Source organism: Phoenix dactylifera, chromosome 8 (genome assembly GCF_009389715.1).
Source record: "Phoenix dactylifera cultivar Barhee BC4 chromosome 8, palm_55x_up_171113_PBpolish2nd_filt_p, whole genome shotgun sequence".
Classification (NCBI taxonomy): domain Eukaryota; kingdom Viridiplantae; phylum Streptophyta; class Magnoliopsida; order Arecales; family Arecaceae; genus Phoenix; species Phoenix dactylifera.
In genome coordinates this window covers 14,998,986-15,019,396 of record NC_052399.1, presented here as the reverse complement: position 1 = coordinate 15,019,396, position 20,411 = coordinate 14,998,986, and the positions used below count along the sequence as shown (strand labels likewise).

The following is a 20,411-nucleotide window of genomic DNA, read 5'->3' as shown; positions in this document are numbered from 1 at the left end:
CCCCGCCAGCATCTGGGCCGTATAAGGGAGCCGGGCCGTCGACTGCCAACGGCCCGCCTGCGACACCGAAGCGGGATGTCCCTCCCCGGGGAGATGGTTTCCGTCTGGCCGGAGGTGCCCGCAGACGTAGCAAAAGCTCGCCGCCGCCCCTTGCGATGGAGGACACGTCCAAGCTGGGGCAGGAGGAAACTGGAGATGGCCGGCAGTCCGGGGCAAATTCCACAGCTCGGCGGGGGCTGGCAAGAGCGGCGTCGGTTGCGGCGGAGCTGTTGGCGACGGTGATGGGCGAGCCGGCGGCAGGTGTAGCTGGGTCGATGGTGTCGGCGGCAGCAACGGGAGCAGACGAAGAGGAGGTGGTGGCCTGAGTTGGTGGGGGAAGCACCATCCTCAAGGTGAGCTCAGGGGGAGGAGACTGTGACAAGGCGTGCCGGCTGGCACGCCAACACAGTAGTGCTCTCTGTGATGGGGGCTTTCACTATTCTGATCCTAATCTAATGGGGAGCGTGGCTGATGGCCCAGACCGTGTGGATGGGGGACTCTGTGGTGATGGCTATGAGGTGGGATCACAGCACAATCAAGCTGTGAATTCAGAGGAGCTAGTGTGCCAATTGGCACAATCCCACAGTGGGTCACACAAGGAGGCTCTGCAGCGACTCTTGGCTTCGGCTAAGGGGGTGAAGCACAGTGGGTTGGAGATGGGAGGAGATTTGGGGTGTGGTGAGGAACCGGAATTGGAAGCAAGAAGTGACAGCGGCCCGAAGGTTGCGGGTTGCGCCGACGCCCCCAGTGCATCATGAGAGCCCTCCTTTGGAACTGCCGGGGTGCAGGGAAGCCTTCCTTTGCTCCGGCTTTTCGTAGGTTGGTGCATCTGCATAGACCTGAGATTTGTGTTTTGTTTGAGACTCGATTATCCGGGCGGAGCCTTCAGAAGGCTAGAGCTGCAGTTCCGAGGTCTTGGGGATTTCATGCAGTGGAATCTCAAGGTTTATCTGGTGGTATTATTGTGACTTGGGCACAAGGGGACTATGAAGTTGATGTATTCAATGTATGCAAACAAGAGGTTATCCTAGTAATATCGGAAGCTAATCGCAGCCCTTGGGTACTAGCAGCAGTGTATGCCAGCACAGACTACAGAGAGCGCAGGCGGTTGTGGGCGGAGGCGACTCAGCTTATAAATCAGGGATATCCTATGATAGTGGCAGGTGATTTCAATTGTATTGTTGATCCTCAAGAGAAGAGGGGGGGAGGGCCTTTACTTACAGAAGGGAAATCAGGGAGTTCCAGGAATTTATTATGTCAAATGGATTGATAGATTTGGGGTTCTCGGGCCCACAATTTACTTGGTGCAACAATCAGCAGGGGCAGGCCCGGGTTTGGGAGAGATTGGACAGAGCCTTTGCCACACCAGGGTGGGTTCAGTGTTTCTCTGACTATCAGGTCCGTCATCTGCCGAGGATTGCATCCGACCACTGTCCCTTACTGGTTAGTACTGATGCAGTTGTCTCTTTTCGCTCCCCCTTTAGATTTGAGAAGTTTTGGACGTGTTATCCACGGTCTTGGGAGATTGTTAGGGCGGCATGGGGCGTACCGGTGAGAGGTGATGCTATGTATCGTGTGTCTCGTCTATTGGAGCTGACGAAGAGAAGGTTGAAAAGGTGGAACCAGGAGGAGGTGGGGAATATTTTTAGGAGGATTGAGGAGGCCGAGGAGGCCATTGCCAAGCTACAGACTCAGGAGGCCGGGGAGGGAGGCTTGGCAGAGGAGGAGTTGGGGGAGCTCAGGTCACTTCTAGCCATGCATGATTCCCTTTTGAGACAGCAGGAGATCCTGTGGAGACAGAAATCGAGGGTACAGTGGATCCAGGAGGGGGACCGGAATACTAGATTTTTCCACCAGGCGGCAGTAATTAGGAGGCATCGGAACAGGATCAGGGCGATCAGGGATGAGGATGGGCAGCTAGTGGAGGACCCAGATATGATTCGTAGGGTGTTGGAGGGCTTTTTCAGGGCTAGATGGTCTGAGCAGACGGGCCCCGTGGCTTCAGAGGGTCCTGTGCCACCTTCGATACGGGTGGTGGAGGAGGATACAGCAGCACTGATTAGGCCGGTATTGGCTAGGGAGATTCAGGAGGTGATGTGGTCCCTTGAGGGGGACAAGACACCCGGCCCGGACGGCTTTCCACCATTTTTCTTTCGGAGGTACTGGATGATTGTGGGACAGAGGGTGACGGAGGCCATACAGCAGTATTTTAGTACAGCCGTGATGTCTACAGATTGGCAGAGGACCCTAGTCACCCTGATACCGAAGCGACAGGATGCTTCTGAGCCGAGTCACTTTCGCCCGATCAGCCTGTGTACTACTTTGTACAAGGTGACGGCGAAGATACTAGCTTTGAGACTGAGAGATATTCTACCGAGACTGATTAGCCCGGAGCAGGGGGCTTTTGTGGGAGGGCGGAGTATTACAGATAATGTCCTTATTGCGCAGGAGTTTATGTTTGATCTTGGTAGGGCCTCTAGTAGGAGGAGTTTGATGGGGATCAAGCTTGACATGGAGAGAGCATATGATAGGATGAGATGGGATTTTGTGCAGCAGTCCTTGCAGGGATTTGGTTTTCCTGAGGCATGGATCAGATGGGTTATGGGATGCATCAGAGCCCCCTCTTTTGCCATCCCGGTAAATGGATCGCCTTCACGGTATTTTGAGTCTTCTGGGGGATTGCGTCAGGGATGCCCCCTCTCTCCACTGTTGTTTATTATATGCGCAGATGCACTTTCCCGGGCCCTTCGACATGCAGTGAGCTCCCAGGAGCTGGAGGTCTATAGGCCGTGTTGGATTGCCCCACAGCGGCGCGACGTTCGCGGCGGAATCCGCATGCCGGGCCCGGTGCATCGCATACGCCGGAACAGGATCGGGTAGATTTCAAAATTTTTCTGAATCAAAACGATTCAGAACCCTTTTGAATTAAGATGGGGACTAAACTAAGATCTAATAATTAATTATGAATTGTTAAACTACTAGAAAATCAGAAATATAAAATTTCAAATGAAGATCTCATCTTCACCTTTGTGCGGGTAGAAGAACACCGCAACCGATGATCGTGGTTTGGTTCCTTGTAGCCGCACAAACGTCCGGCCTCTACAAGTATCCACACGAGGTTGCTGAAGATCAGAGATGGGGCTTCACCGGGGTGCTAGCTCCTTGCAAAAGCCTCTCTTGGATGTCGAAGAAGAAGGAAGAAGAAATCACAAGGATCCCACCTTGTGCAGCCTTCAAAAGGAAGAAGAAAACCCTTCACCTTTTTTTATTCTTTTCTCTCCCTATTTGCTGATTTAAAAATCCCAAAAATTCCTTCTTGCTGCCCCACGGCTGGGAGAAGTTCTTCTCTTCAAACATGGGACGTGGGGCTCCCTTTTTATGGGGTTCAAAACCCTATGCGCCAGGAAACCTATTCCTAATAGGTTTCCTGGTGCCTTTCTTTATTGGCGGGCCCCAAAGAATCAAGGGGCGTTGGCTCCCAGCAAAGAAGGAGAGGGGGCCACGCCCCTCCTTGTCCTCTTGGCTGCCCCCTCTTGCCTATTTTGACCCCTCAAAATAAGGCATCAAGAGGGAGGCTCCAATAATAGGAAAAAGGCTGAATTTGGCAGGATTTTCAAGGACTCGATCTAGCCAACTTTTGACTAGGATTTGAGTCAAATTTCTTTGGGTCAGACCCAACATAATTTGACTCAATTAATCAGCAAAAGACTTAATTATAATCTAATTATAATTATTTAATTCTTCCATTTAACTCACTAACTCTTAGTGGGTTATTTTGTACATCAATCTTATTGACAATTGACATTGTGATTCCAAATCACAAATCGACAATCCTAATAATCAGAACCTCTAATGTGTGTGACCTCATAGGTTCTAATCTGACTGGTAATGAGACATATTGAGATCTCCATCTCAGTATCATTGAGAACTCCTTTCAATGGGTTGGAACGATTCCAACTCTACTCATTAGGGTTTATCGATCATCAAGATAATCCCTATGAGTCCCACCATCCACCAGTGATACCTAGCAGCATGTAGTGGCTACCCAGCAGAATAGAATGATGAACCTCTAGGTGCAGTTGTCATGTGTTACAGTCCTTCTATCGTGGATCCCTACAAGACGGAGGTCATGGATAACTCGTCAAACCCCTTCGTCTGTCATATGTCAAAATTTATTCGACTTAAGTTCGAGAGTGGAAAACTCTTTCTCTACTGTGCATACTGCCCCGGCCGAGGTCTTACGAACTCAGTCTTATAAATCACATAGGATCTCTCCTTATCTATCAAGGTCGATAGATTCCATATAGGTGCATACCCTACTCCTACAGTAAACTTACTGCAGCCAATCTACACTGCATGGACCCATATGGCTAGAGACCATGTATGTGTGCAGTCAAACTACAATAACCTCACTGTGAGTAGCCGAAGCACCGCAGGTCAAAGGACCAGTCACACTACTGCAACATCAAGCAAGTCACTGACGAGTGGATAGACATCCAAGTGACTTCTTGTCTTGGTCACGCTCAGTACCCTTGTTCTCTAACAAGCACCTGCACTATCACTTCAGTGTCCCTACACTGTGGACTCAAGTCTCGTCCATCCAGAGGGAAAGTGATCTGTGCACTGATCGGATCGATCACCGTCCTCGTGATGATCCATTGATCAAGAGCATTTAGAAACTAATCACCAATGATACATGGCTCAAATTCTCAACTCTTGAGAATATGTATCATCATCTTATTAATTTCTTAGACGATTCATAGACACATAAACAATATGAATGAAAAGATGCCTTTTATTTATTCAATAATAAATAGTCAAGTACAAAATTATGTCCCTAGAATCAACAATGTGTCAACCAAATTGGCTTCTAGGGCATACATCTAACAATCTCCCACTTGCACTAAAGCCAATTGGTCATATATCTTAGGCCCATCTTCTCAAGGTGGGCTTCAGTCTTTTGCTGACTCAGCTGCTTAGTGAACGGGTCTGCCACGTTATCCGCGGAGTCTACTCTCTGCACCTCTACATATTTCTTCTCAACATAGTCGCGTATGAGATGGAAGCGCCGCTCTATATGCTTAGACTTCTGATGAGACCTTGGCTCCTTAGCAAGGGCTATGGCGCCATTATTATCGCAGTAGAGTGTTATGGCATCTGATGTCATCACGTCCAACTCTGCAATGAATTTCTTGAACCAGAAGCCTTCCTTAGCAGCTTCAGAGGCGGCGACGTATTCGGCTTCCATAGTAGAATCAGCAATGATCGGTTGTTTAGAACTCTTCCAATTTACCGCACCACCATTGCACAAGAACACATATCCAGATGTTGACTTCCTGTCATCGACATCAGTCATGAAGTCTGAATCTGTGTACCCTTCTACTTTTAACTCTGATGATCCTCCAAAAACCAAGAATAAATCTTTAGTTCTTCTCAAGTACTTAAGAATATTCTTCACAGCTGTCCAGTGTTCTTCACCTGGATTCGACTGATATCTGCTTGTGACACTCACAGCAAGAGCTATATCAGGTCGTGTACACAGCATGGCATACATGAGGCTTCCTATTGCCGATGCATAGGGAATCTTGCTCATGCGTTGAATCTCTTCAGATGTGTTGGGGCACATCTTCTTGGAGAGATGAATTCCATGCCTAAGGGGTAAGAGACCCCTCTTGGAGTTTTCCATGCTGAACCTCTTCAGCACCTCCTCTATGTACATTTTCTGTGACAGGCCAAGCATCCTTTTAGATCTATCTCTATAGACCTTTATTCCCAAAATATAGGATGCTTCCCCAAGGTCTTTCATGGAGAATTCTTTTGACAACCAGACCTTGACCGAGGTTAGCATGGGAATATCATTCCCAATCAGGAGAATGTCATCTACGTACAGTACGAGAAAAACGACAGCACTCCCACTAACCTTTTTGTAAACACACGGTTCCTCTTCGTTTTTGATGAAATCAAACGTTTTGTTTGCTTCATTGAAACGAGTGTTCCAACTCCGAGATGCTTGCTTTAGTCCATAGATGGACCTTTGCAGCTTGCAGACCTTGTGATCTCCATCACTGGAAGTGAAACCCAAAGGCTGTTCCATATAGATATCTTCATCAAGATATCCATTCAGGAAAGCAGTTTTCACATCCATCTGCCAGATTTCATAATCATGAAATGCTGCAATGGCAAGCAATGTTCGGATGGATTTTAGCATGGCTACAGGTGAAAAGGTCTCCTGATAGTCAATGCCTTCGCGCTGACTATACCCTTTCGCCACAAGCCTTGCCTTATAGGTCTCTACCTCTCCATCCGAACCTATTTTCCTTTTGTAGATCCATTTGCATCCAATAGGTACAATACCTTCTGGTGGGTCTACTAAGGTCCAGACTTGGTTGGAATGCATGGAGTCTATCTCTGACTTTATAGCTTCCAGCCATTTCTCGGAATCGATATCAGATATCGCCTCGTTGTAGGTTTTGGGATCCTGTATGTGATCCCTATCTCCCACTAGGAACATTTCCTCGGTATCCTCTTCTAGTATACCTAAGTATCTATCGGGAGGATGGGAGACCCTACTAGATCTACGAGGTGGTCGAGGGACATCGTGTACTGGCTCCTTATGAATAGGTTCTATAGGATCCATGACTCGTTGCTTTTCAGAGACTTTCTCTTCAAGCTCAATTTTCCTCCCACTGCCTCTATCAAGGATAAACTGATTTTTCAAGAAGATGGCATGACGGCTCACAAACACATTGTGATCCTCTGAGACGTAAAAATTGTATCCTAATGACTCTTTAGGATATCCTATAAAACGAGCACTTATGGTCCTAGCCTCTAACTTGTCTGCCTGTAGTCTCTTGACGTGGGCCGGACATCCCCAAATCTTGAGATGACCCAGACTTGGTTTCTTACCATGCCATATCTCATACGGTGTGGTAGGAACGGATTTAGAGGAAACTCTATTCAATAAATAAATCGCTGTGAGTAAGGCATCTCCCTAAAGGAACATAGGTAAATCAGTGAAGCTCATCATGGACCTGACCATATCCAATAGGGTCCGATTCCTCCTCTCTGACACCCCGTTGAGTTAAGGTGTACCTGGAGGTGTCCATTGTGAGACTATGTCGTTTTCTTTGAGATAGTCCCGGAATTCCCCACTAAGGTATTCTCCTCCTCGATCTGATCGAAGAGCCTTAAGAGGTTTTCCAGTTTGTTTTTCTACTTCATTCTTGAACTCTTTGAACTTTTCAAAAGACTCAGACTTGTGTCTCATAAGATACACATACCCATACCGTGAATAATCATCGGTAAAGGTAATGAAGTAAGAATATCGTCCCCTGGCTAGCACATCGAATGGGCCACATACATCTGTATGTACTAGGGTAAGTATTTCAGTGGTCCTCTCCCCATGTCCTACAAAGGGCAGTCTAGCCATCTTTCCTTGAAGACAGGACTCGCAAACTGGATATGACTCGGAAGTCAATGAGCCGAGAAGCCCATCTTTATCCATTTTGTTCATTCTGTCTTCTCCAATATGGGCAAGCCTGAGGTGCCACAAATATCTTTGGTTTATCTCATCTCTGGATCTTTTGGATCCTTTGGCACTCACATCTTGCTCGGTAACATTCACAGATACATCCATATGTAAATGATAGAGACTGTCAATCATGAAACCACGTGCGACTATTTTATTTCTTAAATAAATAGAACAGCAGTCTTTGTCAAATGTAAAAACATGACCTTCCTGTGCTAGACATGAAACAGAAATCAAATTTCTGCTAGCAGCAGGTATATAATAGCAATCTCTAAGTATTAAACTAAATCCAGACGGTAGTCGCAGATGGTAGGTGCCCACAGCCACAGCAGCAACTTTTGCCCCGTTGCCAACCCGAAGGGTTACCGCACCTTCCGCCAGCCTTCTACTTTCCTTTAGACCTTGCATGGTAGTGCACAAATGAGCACTAGAACCAGAATCTATAACCCAACTAGAAGTAGAAGAAACCGTTAGATTAGTTTCAATTATGAGCAAGTCTATACCTTCTGAAGGTGTGTCACCTTTCTTGTTCTTCAGGCTCTCGAGGTATGAAGGACAGTTTCTCTTCCAGTGGCCTTCGACATTGCAGTGGAAACATTTTCCTTTGTCGTTAGCCTTTTTCTTTTGAACTTTCTTCTTTGGCTTCTTGTCCTTCTTCTGCTTCTTAGCAGGCTTCTTTTTCTTCCAAGTAGACTTTCTCTTGGAACCAGAAGTCAACTCAGCAGCAAGGACATTGCCCCTTGAACCTTTCAAGGCTCTCTCAGCAGTTACCAACATGTTGATTAGTTCAGTCTTAGTGCATTCAATCTTATTCATGCACCATACAACTCTTGCAGGTGTGCCAGTATGTCCCTAGCAGTCTTCATATTTTCATGCTGGCATTGGAGTTCATTAGACATGGATGCCATCATATAGCATTTTACTCTAATGTCATCATCCAACCACTTTTTATGCATCTCACGCTGAACATCAGTAGGACGTGTTGGTAGTGTGGGGATATCTGAATCGAGTATGTAGCCTATTTTCTCACAGTCCAAAACAATTTTGAGATTTCTAAGCCAGTCCTTGTAATTGGTTCCGGTCAGTCGGTTGGTCTCAAGAATACGGGTCAAAGGGTTTGAAGCCGACATTGTATCTGCAGAGAGTAAAGATTCTAGTTAGACTTTTGTACTTGATCCTAATCTGTTCTAAGGTCTTTTAGAACAAATGTAACTCCCACTATTTTCTCGAATCCCTCACACTCCCCTGGTAGGGAAACGGAAATTCCACACGACTAGAATTTCTAGTGGGTACCGCGGTCCCACCAATTTACATGCCACCTCACCTAACAGTTATTGGTGACACATAGATTGATGAATGTACAACTCTTGTACAATGCTTCTCAAGCATGTTGCAGTGTAACTTGGTCTCTAAGCCATGAAAACCTCACCTAACAGTTATTGGTCCCATTTCTTAGTTAAGTCAGACCCACCGTATAACCGTAGGAATAAAGTCGTCATTGGGTCCTCACCTAACAGTTATTGGTGCCCAACCCCACCTTTACCCTACAACATCTCATGTCTATAGAGAGGTCCAGCCCCCCGATGCAACTTGACCACTGTGTCCAGCCGAGACAAATCAACATCAGAAAGACCTTAGCAGCTCTACTACAGTGGAAGACCTATTGACTTAATATTGGTTAATCAGGTCTTAGTGTTTGCAACTTGAGCTCTTCATAAGAGGTAATCGAACAATTGGCCAGGTAAGCAGGTGGGAGGCTCCCCTTACTCAGAGAGTAAGGTCCTAATTAAGTAACCACCTTTCATGCTTTCCTAGACACCAATTAGATCAATTAATCTAATATGACTTGCTCATGTCGGTTCACTCTCGACTTGATTGAGGAGGTTTTGATTTAGGTCTCAATTGGGTTTGCTACATCACATGTAAACCTATCTACCCGACTCTCATTCACATCACATGCAAACGGTACATCACAGGCAGTTATAATCGCAGCATCAAATTAAAGCTAAACTTTAACTAGGTGATGATCATGGATTCTAATTAGGTCGTATTACAAGCACATGCACATCAATCGATCAAGTGGTCTTCAACTCTTGAATTGGTTCCAAGCCTCCTTGATTCGATCCTTGATCAACTCTTGATCCCATCGCCATCAACTGCTTAGATCACCTTTCATCTCATGCCTTTGCTTCAACTTGATCGTTGATGTACATCACATCACAGAAATACAACCAGATGTAAAATAAAAATAAAATAAATTACATCTCCTTTTAGGAGGCACGCAGGCCTCTCAAAATATAAAATAAGATGCATGCAAGCATCTACAAAATTACATGACATTACAGATCACATCGCAGGTCATTACATTCGATACCAAAAGGGTTTGAATCCTATGATCATCACCACATGCATCTCATGCATGATTTTATCTAATCTGATTTTAATTTTATTATGCAACCATCTGAGATCCAGATCATGCAATACCTTAATTTTAAACATCATAATCATATCATAATTTTAAAACTAACATCGCATGATCGATCTAACAAAATCAGCATGCTGAAAATTTTCAGCAACACAAAATTTCAGCACGCAGAATTTTTCAGCATGCATAATAATTAAAAAATCAGAACTAATTCATAATTAATTAACTATTATCTTAATTGGATCCCCAAAACCATGGCTCTGATACCACTGTTGGATTGCCCCACAGCGGCGCGACGTTCGCGGCGGAATCCGCATGCCGGGCCCGGTGCATCGCATACGCCGGAACAGGATCGGGTAGATTTCAAAATTTTTCTGAATCAAAACGATTCAGAACCCTTTTGAATTAAGATGGGGACTAAACTAAGATCTAATAATTAATTATGAATTGTTAAACTACTAGAAAATCAGAAATATAAAATTTCAAATGAAGATCTCATCTTCACCTTTGTGCGGGTAGAAGAACACCGCAACCGATGATCGTGGTTTGGTTCCTTGTAGCCGCACAAACGTCCGGCCTCTACAAGTATCCACACGACGTTGCTGAAGATCAGAGATGGGGCTTCACCGGGGTGCTAGCTCCTTGCAAAAGCCTCTCTTGGATGTCGAAGAAGAAGGAAGAAGAAATCACAAGGATCCCACCTTGTGCAGCCTTCAAAAGGAAGAAGAAAACCCTTCACCTTTTTTTATTCTTTTCTCTCCCTATTTGCTGATTTAAAAATCCCAAAAATTCCTTCTTGCTGCCCCACGGCTGGGAGAAGTTCTTCTCTTCAAACATGGGACGTGGGGCTCCCTTTTTATGGGGTTCAAAACCCTATGCGCCAGGAAACCTATTCCTAATAGGTTTCCTGGTGCCTTTCTTTATTGGCGGGCCCCAAAGAATCAAGGGGCGTTGGCTCCCAGCAAAGAAGGAGAGGGGGCCACGCCCCTCCTTGTCCTCTTGGCTGCCCCCTCTTGCCTATTTTGACCCCTCAAAATAAGGCATCAAGAGGGAGGCTCCAATAATAGGAAAAAGGCTGAATTTGGCAGGATTTTCAAGGACTCGATCTAGCCAACTTTTGACTAGGATTTGAGTCAAATTTCTTTGGGTCAGACCCAACATAATTTGACTCAATTAATCAGCAAAAGACTTAATTATAATCTAATTATAATTATTTAATTCTTCCATTTAACTCACTAACTCTTAGTGGGTTATTTTGTACATCAATCTTATTGACAATTGACATTGTGATTCCAAATCACAAATCGACAATCCTAATAATCAGAACCTCTAATGTGTGTGACCTCATAGGTTCTAATCTGACTGGTAATGAGACATATTGAGATCTCCATCTCAGTATCATTGAGAACTCCTTTCAATGGGTTGGAACGATTCCAACTCTACTCATTAGGGTTTATCGATCATCAAGATAATCCCTATGAGTCCCACCATCCACCAGTGATACCTAGCAGCATGTAGTGGCTACCCAGCAGAATAGAATGATGAACCTCTAGGTGCAGTTGTCATGTGTTACAGTCCTTCTATCGTGGATCCCTACAAGACGGAGGTCATGGATAACTCGTCAAACCCCTTCGTCTGTCATATGTCAAAATTTATTCGACTTAAGTTCGAGAGTGGAAAACTCTTTCTCTACTGTGCATACTGCCCCGGCCGAGGTCTTACGAACTCAGTCTTATAAATCACATAGGATCTCTCCTTATCTATCAAGGTCGATAGATTCCATATAGGTGCATACCCTACTCCTACAGTAAACTTACTGCAGCCAATCTACACTGCATGGACCCATATGGCTAGAGACCATGTATGTGTGCAGTCAAACTACAATAACCTCACTGTGAGTAGCCGAAGCACCGCAGGTCAAAGGACCAGTCACACTACTGCAACATCAAGCAAGTCACTGACGAGTGGATAGACATCCAAGTGACTTCTTGTCTTGGTCACGCTCAGTACCCTTGTTCTCTAACAAGCACCTGCACTATCACTTCAGTGTCCCTACACTGTGGACTCAAGTCTCGTCCATCCAGAGGGAAAGTGATCTGTGCACTGATCGGATCGATCACCGTCCTCGTGATGATCCATTGATCAAGAGCATTTAGAAACTAATCACCAATGATACATGGCTCAAATTCTCAACTCTTGAGAATATGTATCATCATCTTATTAATTTCTTGGACGATTCATAGACACATAAACAATATGAATGAAAAGATGCCTTTTATTTATTCAATAATAAATAGTCAAGTACAAAATTATGTCCCTAGAATCAACAATGTGTCAACCAAATTGGCTTCTAGGGCATACATCTAACAGGCCGGTGGCGGAGGCTACACCGATTTCACATTTGCTTTTTGCTGATGACTGCCTCTTGTTAGTCCGGGCGACTAGGCAGGCTGCACTGAGTATTTGGAGGATTCTTCGAGATTATTGCTCTATGTCTGGTCAACGGGTCAATTTATCTAAGTCAGCAATTATTTTCAGCCCGAAGACCAAACTGACTGTGAAGACCTCCATTTTGGAGATTCTGGGAGTGGGTGAGCAGGAGGGCACGTTGAGGTATTTGGGAGTACCGATCTCCGGTCAGCGCTTACGCAGCAGTGATTGTACTTCTCTCGAGCTCAGTATCAGGCGCAGGTTGGAGGGATGGCAAATACACTCATTATCCATGATGGGCAGGATTACCCTGGTACGGTCAGTTCTTTCCTCTATCCCTGTCTATCTACTATCTAACTCCCTTATTCCAGTAGCGACAGTGAGGAAAATTGAGCAGATCTATAGGAACTTTATTTGGGGGAGGAACAGAGACGGGGGGGGGGGGGGTATCCCTCTTATGGCTTGGGAGGTTGTATGTCAGCCCACGAGATATGGTGGATTGGGGGTGCAGTCCTTGGTGGCGAGACGGGAGGTCCTAGCGGCACGGCACGCTGCTAGATTTGTGCTGGAGCCTAGTGGCATGTGGTCTTCACTGATGAGGGCCAAGTATGGCGTCCTAGTGCCTGGGTCCTATGCTGGTCGTCGCCATTCACCGGTTTGGAGAGAGATTTGTGCCAGGGCAGGGCTGGTGCTTCCCGCGATTAGATGGGCCATTGGAGATGGGCGGTCCATTGATGTGTTGGAGGATTGCTGGGTGACGAAGCAGCCTATTAGCAGATTACCAGTTATGGTGGATACTTCGAGGTTAGCCGGCCTCAGGGTCAGAGATCTTATGGAGCCAGAGGGTGATCGCTGGAGGATGGAGTTGATCAGAGAGACCTTTGGGGAGCAGTTGGCAGAGATGATCCTGGCCCTACATATCCCTGCCCGAGGGGGGTTGGATAGACTAGTTTGGATGCCGTCAGGGCGATCTCAGGTGCGGGCCAGGGATATTCACACTTTTCTGTGCCGAGAGCCAGCACGGCAGATAGAGGGAGGATGGATTTGGAGGTTGCGGGTTCACCCACGGGTGGCGCTCTTCATCTGGAAGGTGGCATGGGGCTGCCTACCGACCAGGAGCTTGCTTGTTAGGCGAGGTATGAGGATTACTCAGTGTTGTGAGGAGTGCTCGGAAACCGAGGAGACGATTGATCACGCTCTTCTGCAGTGTCCCAGAGCTAGGGAGATTTGGCGCCTATCACCATCCGTATTACCCCATTCAGTCGAGTCGACACAGGATCTGATTCACTGGTTGAGGGTTTCCATGAGGAGGCCTAACACTGTTGAGGCCGGCATTTGCTGGGTATATATGGCTTATTCTATTTGGTTGGACAGGAATGCTAGCATCTTTGAGGGTAGGCGATTACCCCCACGGATGGTGGTGGACAGAGCCATGCGTTATGCCAGGGAGGTTACCACAGCTGCCATTAGCTTCACTTCTGAGATAGCCAGGGACATCTGGGGTACTCTTTCAGCTGCCACAGCGCCCAGGTTTGCCCTAGTTTCTTGGGTACCCCCACCCCTTGGTTATCTAAAAGTGAATTTTGATGGTAGTATGTCGGTGGACGGGGTGTCAGGAGGAGCTGGCTTTGTTATCAGAGACCATCGGGGTAGGCTGATTGCTGCTGGTGGGTGCCGTACGCCGGGATTTACCGCAGTTGGGGCAGAGCTGCGGGCAGCCTGGGAGGGCATAGCATATGCGAGGCGGGTACTTCGTGCTGAGCATATATGTCTTGAGGGAGACTCCTCTGTGGTGATCGATTGGATACGAGGAGTGGACAGATTTGGTGATAGTCATCCCCTCATCCGTGAGGTTAGGCGATTGGCTCAGGAGCTGAGTGACTTCCAGGCCGCACATGTTTTTCGGGAGGCGAACAGTGTGGCAGACTGGGTTGCCTCTTTTGTTGCCCGGCATTCAGGAGAGGTCATATGGACATCTGTAGGAGATATTCCTCCCACCTTTTACTCTTTGCTTTCCTTTGATTTGGCTGGATGTACTCAAGTTAGAGTTATATGAAATGCCGTTTCTACCAAAAAAAAAAAAAAATCCTCAGCTTGAATGGTGATGGAATGTTTCCTTTAATACAGCTAGTGGTTTTTCCGTAAATTCCCTGGTTTATACGTTTCCAGCCCAAGCAAAAGTTGCAATTGATTTCAGGAGACGTGAAATAGAAGAACTCTGACCGCAAGCGCGCGTCCAAAACTCAACTCCAAACCAGCTACGTGTCTGGTTTGGTTCGTGAATTTCCCTCCTTCTACTTCTTTGTTTTGGCCTCTTTTCCTTTTCCTTTTGAGCTGACTTTTCAACAAGTTGTTTACGTCAGGTCATCTTGCATTTAGTTTTTCGTACATTGAGAGTCATCTTACATGGTGTCGTGTAGAGTAGCTGCCTCATAACCAAAAAAGGGGCAGTTTTCTGAGACGCAGGCAACGTACTTCGCCTTCTAAAGCTATAGAGCACATGTTTGTATGACCAACAATTCCAATAATTATTTGGTAGCTGAGGTTAAGATGTCCTCGTGGTAACTAACTTTCTCATTGGAAGAGATGACTTCCGAGTCGGCACTCCCGCGATATGGCGTTCGATGTGGGGGTTCCATCCTGTACTTTATGATGGGATGTCTTCACCGATTTGGCCGGTCTCCAATTGATACGTTTTATAATTGATATTTTAGGGTGATGCAACTCGGTTTCTGTTCCATACTGAGGAAGTTTTGTCTTAATTTTGTATTTGTTTGACGGGCTATTTGGTTGTAAAACTAGGAATTCGTGGGAAGCAAGGACAGTTTTTCCAAGACAACGTAAATATTCAACTCTGCTCGCGCTAAGCAAATGTATATGAGAGTAGGTTCAAATTACAATGCATCCAAAATGAAAGTGATAAGCTAGAAAAAAAATCAAAAGAAATTTTGGACTTTCATTGACTTGAACACCTTTCACGGCTTAGCAAAATCAAAAGTGGGACAAGGCAAAATGGTTTTCTTATTCCTTTTTTGACTGATCCTATTTGGTGGCCCTGTCTCCATCGCTCTGATTTTGTTGTATGATCCACACACTTGAGCTGTTTCCATTTGGCATGTGAAAAATGATGCTAAAGTTGTTATGGCTAAAGGGGGTGGAGACAAGCCAGGTTGAAACATGCCAAGCATGGCGCAAGCTTGGTATTTGAATTTAAGCCATTTTGAGCTGGCCTTGAACTACTCTTGAACAGCTGATGATCTACAAAATTCAAGCAAAACTAAAATCCCTAAAAGCCTTTACATTCATATCTTGAGCTAAAAATACTCTTTATATTGTCATGATAATTTATGATATAATATAATTTTATTCATAAAAAATAATAAAATTATATATGATATATAGTAATATATATCAAATATCTGGTCTCTTTGTTCCAAGTTTAATCTAATTGAGCACAAGCAAGTCTATCTTATCCTAGGTTGCCTTGTTTAGCAATTAAATGGGCCATATCTGAGCCAAATTTCCAACTGAAACACAACTTGCTCCTTAAAAAGCTGGTTGGTTTGGTGACCCTAATAGCCTAACAGCCAGTTGGACCATTTTATTTGCCATCATATCTTTAACTACTCATTAATTAAATATAACACACGCATAGGAATCATTTTTATGATATGACCTATCTCTAATTGGGACTAATAAGAAACAAATAATACCCGGTCTATCTCAAGAAGTTGTATATAGTTTCATCCATCTGAAAGGCCAAAACCTTTCCAAATTTATAAAATTTAAACATATGTGTTCCGATTTTCAAAAAAAGCTAATTTTCACTTTTTGGAGATAGCCATCATTTGCACCAAGCAAGTACTCCAAAACAAGTGCATTAAGCTACAAAAATACTTCATAATGAATTAATTGCCATATATTCAGTCTTGTGGATAAGCATCTAGCATATAGTTTTTATGAATCCGTTTGTTGTTCATTCATTGAAATCAGACATACGACCTTGTTCCTTTAAGATGTCTTACTTGTGCATCTTTATTTTATTTTATTTTATTTTTTGGTATAGGACGACACATTTGATTGCTAAGGAACATCACACCGGACCAATTGAGCATTTTGAAAAGAAACCATAGGCTTATGTCCAAGCTCTGGCTTATGCTAATGGTCATTCTCTTCAACTTTGCAACCAAGAATTTTGGGTTGAGTTTAGAATGTATCCAAGCACCGAGGTTGTAACAATGCAGTACCTCACCTAAAAAGTTAATCAGAATATACTATTTGATTCTTTGGCCTTGTACATGGATCTATCCGTTATCTATGTAAGACTGAACATATGCTCATGCAAGTCCTGATATACTCCCTTCATTTAAGCCCTAACATTCTTGGCGGTCTTAGAACTCACATCTGTTCAGATCCAATCATGACTGCTATGAATCTAATCATAAACACTATATTAGCTCCTGGTCAACCCATATGAGCTGTGCATGCTATAGTATCCCTTAGCCGATATAGACATATATCAAATCTGATTCTGACGCCTTTCTTATTTAAAAAGATTAGCCAAAAGATATTAGTTGGGTTTCTTAGCCCTCTGTAGATATTTAAATCCATGTAGTGCATAACTGATATGGGGCTAAAAAAATATTTCTGCTTGAGTAATCATAACGACTTAGGTAATTATTGTGAAATTAGGTAATTCTCGCTAGCTCCCTTAAGTATATATCAAAAGAAAAAAATAACACCTTAACACTAACACTTAAATTTAATTAAATGATGCTACTATATATAATCATAAAACAACCATAGCAGGGGTCTGTTATGACTACCATAAAATTGTAATGGATTGTTATTAATCAGCCTTTATGCACCTTCTCAACAAAAGAAAAACAAAAACTGTTCAAGCAATGGTTACGTATTCTTGACTTTCTGAAAAAGGAAGTCAACAATCCTCAGCTTGACGGGTGACGGAAAGTTTCCTTTAAGTCCGATACGGCTAGTGGTTTTTCCGTAAATTCCCTGGTTTATACGTTTCCGGCCCAAGCAAAAGTTGCAATTGATTTCAGGAGACGTGAAATAGAAGAACTCTGACCGCAAGCGCGCGTCCAAAGTAGGAATTGACTATAAGAGGAAGAGCAAGTTCAGTACAAAGGAGAAATGTTCGTTGCTGAGGCAGCGATTTAACTTAGGATCTTACATTAAGATTTCCCACTGAACTAATTCTTCTTCTTCTTTTTTTAACTTTGAGTAAACACTTCAGTATTCTTGAAGAAAGATACACTTGCTGATTGAGTATTTCACTATACCAGGCTTTTTATTCAATCATTTATTTATTGCATATCTCATAGATAATCTTTGAAAATATTGTTTGGTCGAACACTGCTTGAACTGAAGCAACGAGAAAAAAATGTAGCAATGGAACCATGGTGGAGTCTGAAACCCTAGATAGCGACACTTTGGAGGACGACGGTCTCCATGGTGAGCCCTGGTCCGAATCCATAGAGCACTCCCCAATCGAGCCCCTCTCCGGTGGTCCCTTTCCCTTCCTTCGCCGACCGCTTTCTCATCTCGTCCAGTATGAAGAACACGCAAGCGCTGGACATGTTCCCGTACTCACTAAGCACGTGCCGCGTCGCCCGGAGCTTCTCCGGCTTCAGCTTCAGTTTGGACTCAAAGGCGTCAAGTATGGCCGGGCCACCAGGGTGCGCAATCCAGAACAAGGAATTCCAGTCAGAGATACCCAGCGGCTCGAACGCCTCCTCCAGGCTCTTCTCGATGTTCTTGGAGATAATGGTGGGGACCTGGTTGAGGAGGTGGAAGGTGAGGCCCACTTCCCTGAGGTGGCCTTCGATGGCCCCCTCGCTGTCCGGCAGTACCAGCTGAGCCGCCGAAGCCATTCGAAAGAGCGGCCTCTCGACACCTTGGATCGGATCCGCTCCGACGATGAGTGCCGCTGCACCATCGGCGAAGAGGGCCTGGCCCACGAGGTTGTCGAAGTGGATGTCGTCGGTGCCTCGGAAGGTGACGACGGTGATCTCGGAGCACACGACAAGCACGCGAGCACCCTTGTTGTTCTCGGCGAGGTCCTTGGCGATGCGGAGCACGGTCCCGCCGGCGAAGCAGCCCTGGTGGTAGAGCATGACTCGCTTGACGGACGGGTTGAGGCCGAGGAGCCTGATGAGCTGGTAGTCGGCCCCGGGCATGTCGACGCCGCTGGTGGAGCAGACGACGAGGTGAGTGATGTTTGACTTGGGGCGGCCCCACTCCTTGATGGCCTTGACGGCTGCTTCCTTCCCCAGCTTCGGCACCTCCTCCACCAGGATGTCCTGCCGGGCATCCAGAGAGGGCGCCATGTAGGCGCACATGTTCGGGTTCTGCTTCAGGAGATCCTCGGTGAGGTACATGTACCGCTTCTTGATCATGGATTTCTCACCTGCAACGCGACGCAGCAAACTAACGTCAAAAAAAACGAGCGACTTGCATGCGTATCTCTCATTCATGAGTTTGGATGATAATATCGATCATCTAATTGTTGCATGCCTGAGAGAGTTTGGATACGTATGCATGCATGATCTGGATAAAAATGTGCTGCGGACAGCTCCCTCCATATTCTTTGTTTTTTTATAATTGGAAGAAAGATGGGAACACGATCGGATATCATGATTCATGCATGCATGCTGAGTAGGTGTCATGAGATAGAGCGAACGGGCCAAAGTGGTTTCTAAGTATTATACCAAAAAAGTATACGAGGAAGCAAGGCATGCAACAATTAATTAAGCTCTTACATATGCGCTTGAACTTCTCTTTGAGCTCGTGCTTGTGCTCATTGTTGGTGATTCGGAAGTAGAAGTCGGCGTAGGTGCTCTGGTCGACGGCATGAGGAGGGTTGGCGGTTCCGATGGCCATGATCGTGGCCGGGCCGTCAGCCCTCTGTGCCTTGCGAATGGACTCGATGCTGGCCATTCTAAGTGGAAGGGAGATGGAGAGATGGGCAGCGGCTGCTGAAGGTTTAATTGTTTAGGGTAGAGCGCCGGGGAGTGTGGAGGAGCATGCTCTTCGCTCCCATATATATAGCCCTTCTGGGCTCTGGGTGGAATTATAAAATGAGGGTGCTCTGGGCGTTGATCTCGCCACGGCACGTCCTGTCCCATCTACCCAAAAGATTGCCCGTGCTATCCACCAACCTCGGCCTTCTTCGTGCTCTACGTACGTCGGATGACGGGGCCACCTTTCCGGTAGGTGGGACGGTAGGGCGGCGTATGGGCTTGGACGCGGGGTTTGCTGGCTGTAATGCTCGTTGACTACTACTAGGTTGGTTAGAAGAGCTTGAATAATTAAATTAAATGAGTACTTGTTTCTTTAGTTGTTAGCACTAGCACGTAAGCAATGCCACTGGGTAAAATTTAATTAAATAATACAAAATACTAAAAATATGATCATAAGCAAAAGCAATAGATGCATCGACAATTAAATTCTGCATAAAATTCTATTTTGCTAGTCCGAGATAACTGTTTCATAAAAAACTACTATTATAATTAAAAAAGTTATTTTTCTTTGTAAAAATATATCTACGGTTATCTTTTAATCTAATCTGATGACAGTGAAAACTAGAGAGTGTCGGTCAATCTACGCACAAGCAGAGCTGATCTGACTAAGGAGCCTTCGAAGCTTGAGTCAAATAAAGCATTAGAAAATATAGAAATGGAGAGAAAAGAGAGATATAGAATAATATGAGATGCATAGCCCTTTTTTATAGACGTAAAATTCTTATTCAAAGTCTTAAGTTAAGTGGAGAACTATCTCTAGACTTTTTTTGTCGCGATCAGCTCAAGAATATGAATACAATTGAAATTAGTTTCATGCTATACCACGTGTTAGCCCATGATTGAAAGATGAGGTTTAATTAGCTACATCACATGCCCCTCCACTTCTTTGTTAAAGTCATTTTTCTCATCTCGGTTTAGGGAAATATGGTCCACCTCATCCTGCTCA

The 20,411-nt window shown here is 45.1% G+C and overlaps 2 protein-coding genes across 2 annotated transcripts; one reads left to right on the top strand and one right to left on the bottom strand.

Annotated features, from left to right (window-relative positions):
- Positions 1-793: 793 nt before the first annotated feature.
- LOC120111723 lies at positions 794-14,644 on the top strand. The gene is made up of 5 exons (XM_039129589.1): positions 794-1,202; positions 1,313-2,696; positions 13,797-13,952; positions 14,016-14,455; positions 14,550-14,644. The coding sequence occupies exons 1-5, from the start codon at positions 794-796 to the stop codon at positions 14,642-14,644; spliced, it is 2,484 nt and encodes an 827-aa protein (XP_038985517.1).
- Positions 14,645-17,559: 2,915 nt separating this feature from the next.
- Positions 17,560-19,456, bottom strand: LOC120111595 (chalcone synthase-like). Its single transcript, XM_039129014.1, has 2 exons — positions 19,205-19,456; positions 17,560-18,852 (listed from the first exon to the last, which is right to left on the bottom strand). Exons 1-2 carry the CDS (start codon positions 19,380-19,382, stop codon positions 17,861-17,863), a joined length of 1,170 nt encoding a protein of 389 aa, XP_038984942.1. The 5' UTR covers positions 19,383-19,456; the 3' UTR covers positions 17,560-17,860.
- Positions 19,457-20,411: the final 955 nt, after the last annotated feature.